Here is a 7127-nt window from a genome sequence, read left to right on the forward strand (position 1 = left end):
ACCTGTCCCGCGGAGTTGTCCCAGCACATCATCTGCCCATGTTCTCCACAGATGCTGCCCATCGCGCTGAGTTCTCCAGCACTCTGTAAAACATCACCTGCCCATGCTCTCCACAGATGCTGCCTGTCCCACTGAGTTGCCCCAGCACATCACCTGCCCCTGTTCTCCACAGATGCTGCCCGTCCCGCTGAGTTCTCCAGCACTCTGTGCTGTGTCTCTCCCATTGCATGATATCCTCTTGGCCGCGAGCGCGTTCAGCAGTTGGACGTCACTCTCTTTGCCTGTTGGCGCGTATTTAGACGGTTGCCGCGCATGCGCAGTGCCGGCGAGCGGGACCGGAGCCGTTGGCCACGAGTCTGCGCAGCCGCTCCCTCTCTGAAGGTCGGGGTCGCGCTCCAGGTCACACGGTCGGGGCCGCGCTCCAGGTCACACGGTCGGGGCCGCGCTCCAGATCACACGGTCGGGGCCGCGCTCCAGGTCACACGGTCGGGGCCGCGCTCCAGGTCACACGGTCGGGGCCGCGCAGAGTAACTGCCCCCAAAGTGCGAGACGGAGGAGTCGCCGCCGCTGAGCCGTGAAGCGGATCGCAGCCCGCGTGGCTGCACTCGAGCTCGGTGGGAGTTGAAGCTGGAGCCGTTCGGCAGCGGGGTCGAGCTGGGCCGCCATGTCGGTGTTTCACGACGAGGTGGAGATCGAGGATTTCGAGTTCGACGAGGAGACGGAGAGCTATTACTACCCGTGTCCGTGTGGGGACAAGTTCATCATCAGTAAGGTGCCGGCACACAACCAGCCTTTGATTAGTGTGGGCTGCCGCACGGTTGCAAGTCTTGTCCCCGCTGAGGCCCAAATGAAGGCCTTCAGTTTATCCCAGTGATCCAGTTTAGATGAGTGTGCAGGAAGGAACTGCAGAGGCTGGTTTACACCGAAGATAGACACAAAATGCTGGAGTAACTCAGCGACAGGCAACTTCTCTGGAGAGAAGGAATGGGAGACGTTTCAGGGGTCGAGACCCTTTTTCAGACTAGTTTACTTTATTGTCACATGTGCCGAGGTACAGTGAAAAGCTTTTGTGTACTAACCAGTCAATGGAAAGACTATACATGATTACATTCGAGCCATTCACAGTGTACAGATCCATGATAAGGGATTAACGTTTAGAGTAAGATAAAGCCAGTAAAGATTGACATGAGAGTAATGCAAAATGTTGGAGTAACTTTGTGCTGCATCTGTGACTGTGGAAGGAATGGATAGGCGTTGTTTCAGTCAGCATCTGTGACTGTGGAAGGAATGGATAGGTGTTGTTTCAGTTGGGGCTTCAGAAGAAGAGTCCTGACCTGAAATGTCACCAAATTCTCTGTCCAATTCTCCAGAGGTAGATACAAAATGCTGGAGTAACTCAGCGGGACAGGCAGCATCTCTGGAGGGAAGGAACGGGTGATGAATGGCTGCTGAAGGGTCTTGACCCGAAATATCACCCATTCCTTCTCTCCAGAGATGCTGCCTGATCTGCTGAGTTACTCCAGCATTTTGTGTCTATCTTAAGAATGGGTGAAGCTTTGGGTCGAGACCTAGCTTCAACCTGAGAGTCAGGGAGAGGGGAACTAGAGATATGGATGGGTAAGGTGTGAAAACAACAGATCAAAGCAGACAATGTTCAAGGAAATGTAGAATGGTTCATTGTTGGCTAAGGGGAAGGTGGCAACGAGGCAGACAAACAGTAAAATTAATCAGGACAGTGAAACTAGTTGGAGAACTAGGGTGGGGGAGGGATGGAGAGAAAGGGAAAGCAAGGGTTACTTGAAGTTAGAGAAATCAATATACTGCTGGGTTGTAAGCTGCCCAAGAAAAATATGAGGTGCTGTTCCTGCAATTTATGCTTGGCCTCACTCTGACAGTGGAGGAGGCCCAGGTCAGATAGGTCAATATGGGAATGGAGGGGGTGTTAAAGTGTTTAGCAACCGGGAGATCATGTAGGCTTAGGTGGACTGAGCAAAGGTGTTCAGCAAAACGATTGCCGAGCCTGCTCTTGGTCTTGCCAATATCTAGGAGACTGCACCTGGAACAGTGGTTACAATAGGTGAGGTTGGAGGAGGTGCAAGTGAACCTCTGCCTAACCTGAAAGGACTGTTGGGGTCTTTTGGAGTCGAGGGAGGAGGTATAGGGACAAACGTTGCATCTCCTGCAGTTTCAGGGGAAAGTACCTGGGAATGGGGTGGTTTTTGTGGGAAGGGATGAGTTACTAGGGAGTTGCAGATGAAATGGTCTTTGCGGTAGGCGGAAAGGGGTGGAGATGGGAAGATGTGCCTAGTGGTTGGATCCCGTTGGAGGTGGCGAAAATATTGGCGGATTATGTGCTGTATGCAACAGCTGATGTGGTGAAATGCGAGGACTAGAGGGACTCTCCCTATTGTGACAGGGGAGGCGGGGGACTAAGAGGGGAGCTGTGGGATATCGAGCAGACCCTTGTGAGGGCCTCATCTATGATGGAAGAAGGGCACCCCCATTCCCTAAAGAATGTGGACATCTCGGATGTCCTGGTATGGAACACCTAATCTAGGGTGCAGGTGTGGCGTAGACAGAGGAATTGGGTGTAGGGGATAGAATCTTTGCAGGAGGCAGAGTGGCTAGTCTAGATAGCTGTGGGGATGTCGAATAACCGGCTGAGTTACTCCAGCACTTTGTGTCCTTTTGTGTAAGCCAGCATCTACAGTTCCTTTCTACATTTTTGCAGTTCCTTGTTTCTCCCCTGAAATTAAGGCTTTGCTCTCCGTTCTTTCCAAGTTCCAGCACTTTGATTTGCTGAAGATTTCAGCATCTGCAGTTGCTTGCATCTCCTTTCGCCATTTTACGTTTTCATATTTCCAGGATCCAAGTATTTTCTTTTGTTTTCCTTTTAGAAGTATATACAGGCAAGATCAGATTATCACAGTTACCTTTCCTGTTCCATAATCTTGTACAATTACAGCCATTGGAGGAAAATCAGTTGATTTCAGTTTTTAAATCATGACCCTCCTGAATGATTAGATTTGAGAGGTCAAGGCGAAAAAATGTATATCTATCCAATATATGACTATATTATATGCATAATTCAATTTCCATTGTGCATATAATATAGCCATATATTTCAATGTGCTTCACAGTATACTTATGGAACAGTTCACACCACATAGGTATTGGAAAAGTAATCAAAATGCTGATCAAAGTTGCTGAGGAGGGTATCAAAGGAGAAAAAGGTTTATCATAAAAAAATAAGCCTATAACCTTGGCACATGATCATACAACCACTGAATGGTAGAATTGATTATATTCTTGCCTGATGGAATAATCAGAGTTGGAGGAATGGTGACATCTTGATGGGGTAAACTGCTGGAGGGGAATCGATGTGATGTCTGGAAAAACCATGGAGCAGTTTGAAAATAAGAATTTTTAAGGAAATATTACTCAACAAGTGGTATTTTCGCAGGAGGATCTTGAAAATGGCGAAGAAGTCGCAACATGTCCAAGTTGTTCTTTGGTTATCAAAGTCATTTATGATAAAGTAAGTTGTCATTTGAATAATGCTCAAAATGACCAAAGTTCTACTGCTTGCTTTGCCAAAAGAAATTTGCAAGTTTTTGAAAATTGCTATCTATTTGCATAATGATCTCTGATATAACCACATCACTCTGTTCTTAAGTCATTATCACTGTGGCTGCAGGGAAACATTTCAACAGGAGCTTTGGGAGGTCATACAACAAATAATAAAACTCATCTGAGTTTCATCTAATCTTAATCTGTAGTATCTGCAGTGCTAATGTACTTTGTCGAAGCTGCAAGAGATAATTAAATCTGCTGGCTTGCCACTGACACTCCCATTTCTTTCCCTCAACCTTTCTGTCATAAATACTGTATTTTTTTTTCTCACATTGCTGACTGCTTGCAGCTTCTATTTCCATTTTGAACACCTGTCAGGTTTTAGTTTTGTTAATAACTTCATGATTTTCTATTGGTATTTGAACCCTAAGGTCCCTCTGCATATCAATTCTATTAAAGATCTTGCCATTAACTGAAGGTATCACAAAATGCTGGAGTAACTCAGCAGGTCAGGTAGCATCTAGGAGAGGGAATGGGTGACGTTTCGGGTGGAGACCCTTCTTCAGACTGATGTCAGGGGGGCGGGACAAAAAAAGGATATAGGTGGAGACAGGAAGACAGTGGGAGAACTGGGAAGGGGAGGGGGAGAAAAGACTGGGGAACTATTTAAAGTTGGAGAAGTCAATGTTCATACCGTTGGGCTGCAAGCTGCCCAAGCGAAATATGAGGTGCTGTTCCTCCAATTTCCGGTGGGCCTCACTATGGCCCTGGAGGAGGCCCATGACAGAAAGGTCAGACTGGGAGTGGGAGGGGGAGTTGAAGTGCTCAGCCACCGGGAGATCAGGTTGGTTAAGGCGGACTGAGCGAAGGTGTTAAGCGAAATGATCGCCGAGCCTGCGTTTGGTAGTTGACTACACTACTTGCCATTAACTGCATACTTTCCCCTTGCGCTTCAACCTCCCAGAGTGCAACACCTTGCACTTGCCCAGATTAAACTCCATCTGCCATTTTTCTGCCCTTTCATAAAGCTGATCTATATCCCGCTCTATAGTTTGACAGCTTTCCAATCCATCAATTTTGGTATCATCTGCAAACATGAACCAACCAATCTACATCATTTATTATACAGAGTTGTTTCTGGTCTGTATGATTATATAACAGCTGTAAGGTGTTTTGAGGTATTCTGGAGTTGTGAATCATGAATCATGCTAGTTAAATGCACAGTCATCTGTTGAAGACATTTCACTGCCTGTCCTCTGCTGATTTCTTGCTGTGACTTCAGGATTTCAATTGTTCCTGTGAAGTTGATCTATTACCTTCAGATAGGTGCAGTCTGAGGAAAAAAATAGTCTTCCTACTGTTCTCCAGTGGATTATAGTTCTGTATTTAGGAGATTTTAGTGAGTGCCCTGGTGACTGCCTTCACTGATCTACTTTTCTTTTAAGTGTAAAAATCAATATTCTGCTAATCTCTGCCAATATCTTTAAGTTCATTATAAATTATTAGTGTTTGAATTGTCTTGTTTATTAATGTGAATCCTTAGGACCAGTTCATGTCTGGAGAACTAGTGGGAATGGTGACCATGGACAAACTCGAAAAACTTAAGTGCTGATTTTGAAGAGGCTGTCGTCCTGATGATCCTGTGTTTTTTAAGGACTGGTCATTGGATTATGAATTGCAGTAACAACATGTAAGAATTGAATGGTTTTATGGATGTATTTGTTATTTATGCATATTAAAGGTGGACATTTAGTATGCTATATAGGATTTGACAGTTTTATTATTAGGATTCCAAGAAAGTATAAGCTTTTGAGTTGGGACTAAACACAAGATAAACATAAGGCCCAGGAGAAAATATGGGTAAAATTATTTATTTATTTTTCTGGGTATAATTTCTTGGAGTTGTAAAGCTGTTGCTGAATAAATTTCTATACTTTAAGACTTACTACTAGAAATGTGCAACTCGTTATTTTAAGCAGGAAGGTCAAATGTATGCCCTGACTTGCTTTGCCTGGGAGGGTTCAGCAATGAGCTATTGCTCCTGAACATGTGCAATAATATATTTATTTTTTTAACGATTTGTTCTTCTGAAAGTTATAATACAGGTGTGAAAAAAAAGTTTATTATACCATCCATTTGTGAAATTATTAATTGCTTGTGATTTATTCAATAATGTTTGATATTTGCAGAAATCTATAAATTGACTGACGATTTCAAGAAAATATTGCTATCATGGAACTGCTTATTGCTGCTGAAGACTTTGAGATAGTTTGTGATCTGACTGTTTCATAGAAAATGTTATTTTGTTTAAGCCCCAGGATAATTTGATTTCATAATCTTCACTACTATTTCTACAAATGCTAAATTAATTTTTTGAATATTTTATGAAGATAAACTTGCCCTGCTTTATCACCCAGTATTTAGAGCTTGTTACAATGGTTGAATGTGGGTTTGGTTCACAAACTACTGATTCAAAGTAAAAGGTGTTTGGTCAAATACTGTTTTGAAGCAGACTTTGGATGTGTTTATCACATGATGTTTTTCGATTATTTTATGCAATATTTTAATTAAAAAAGTTCACTCACATTGGTATGAGCTTTCTTTGGAGAAGTGGTACCTTTCAGTCATAAAATAACACAGACCCTCCAATAGAATTTTGTCAGGGAAGTTCAGCTGGTTAACTTGGTGGTTTGGTATGGCTGTTTCATTTACTTTCACCAATATGACTAACCAACTCGTGCACCCTCAGTATTTAAACAACATTGCCGTATCCAAGCCTCGAGTCAGCAGGGCAATCAAGGTTTGTTCAAAAAAAACTTGGCAGCTTTTTAATTTAAGTGGCCTTGATTCATCTGAAACTCTAATTACACCCTGTTTTTTTAAATCCTTACAGGGAGTATTTTCTTTTAGTTACCTGAATTGAGTGCAACTTCCTTCCAATTAAGCAGTCAGTTTATGATTATAATCATCTGATTGGTAATTATTTATTGTACAGATTATAGTCGGGTCCATTTTGTTTATTCTAATCTCAGAAACTGCAAGATTCTGTGACCTTCCTTGATGCATCCATCCAAAACAATTTACCTATTTCCTTGCAAATTTTAACTAGATTTTTTGCTTCCTTCTTAGCCGTATGCCATTGAGTGGTGATTTCTCTCTGCATAAAGAACATTCTTGCATTTTGCAGTATTAACTAAAACTCTTGTCCTTTGTCTTAAAGTCATTTGTATCATTTAGAGTCAAGAGTAATACAGATGGAAACTGTCTGTCCAACGTGACCGTGCTGACCAAACTACCCCATCTAAGCTAGTTCCATTTGGCCTATATCCCTCTATTCTTGTCTATTAAACCTTTCCTATTCTTGTACTTTCCCAAGTGTCTTAAATTGTTATTGTACCACCTCTGGCAGCTCATTCCATATACTCACCACCCAGGGGTAACTTTTTCACATGGATTGTTGGTTGCCCCTTGGGATTCTACTAAATTTTTACCCTTTTGCCATAACATTGCAGACTCATTTTCAAACTGTCCATCTCAGTTTTTTTTCTCCTAGA

The 7127-nt window shown here is 43.0% G+C and overlaps 1 protein-coding gene across 2 annotated transcripts; it reads left to right on the top strand.

Annotated features, from left to right (window-relative positions):
- The first annotated feature begins 332 nt into the window (after window positions 1-332).
- dph3 (diphthamide biosynthesis 3) lies at window positions 333-6176 on the top strand. Of its 2 annotated transcripts, XR_013547478.1 has the most exons (4): window positions 333-772; window positions 3464-3538; window positions 5117-5263; window positions 5763-6176. XR_013547478.1 is itself a non-coding variant. In XM_078402577.1 (3 exons), exons 1-3 carry the CDS (start codon window positions 665-667, stop codon window positions 5183-5185), a joined length of 252 nt encoding a protein of 83 aa, XP_078258703.1. In that variant the 5' UTR covers window positions 333-664; the 3' UTR covers window positions 5186-6176. The 2 variants fall into 2 exon arrangements, 1 of the variants encoding a protein (XP_078258703.1); XM_078402577.1 differs by having other exon boundaries at window positions 5117-6176.
- Window positions 6177-7127: the final 951 nt, after the last annotated feature.

This window comes from Rhinoraja longicauda, chromosome 7 (genome assembly GCF_053455715.1).
Source record: "Rhinoraja longicauda isolate Sanriku21f chromosome 7, sRhiLon1.1, whole genome shotgun sequence".
Lineage (NCBI taxonomy): Eukaryota > Metazoa > Chordata > Chondrichthyes > Rajiformes > Arhynchobatidae > Rhinoraja > Rhinoraja longicauda.

Coding starts and splice junctions, on each gene's coding strand:
- dph3 (XM_078402577.1), top strand. CDS start 665: ATGTCGGTGTTTCACGACGAGGTGGAGATCGAGGATTTCGAGTTCGAC. Junction 773..3,463: donor ACAAGTTCATCATCAGTAAG/GTGCCGGCACAC, acceptor GTATTTTCGCAG/GAGGATCTTGAAAATGGCGA. Junction 3,539..5,116: donor TCAAAGTCATTTATGATAAA/GTAAGTTGTCAT, acceptor GTGAATCCTTAG/GACCAGTTCATGTCTGGAGA.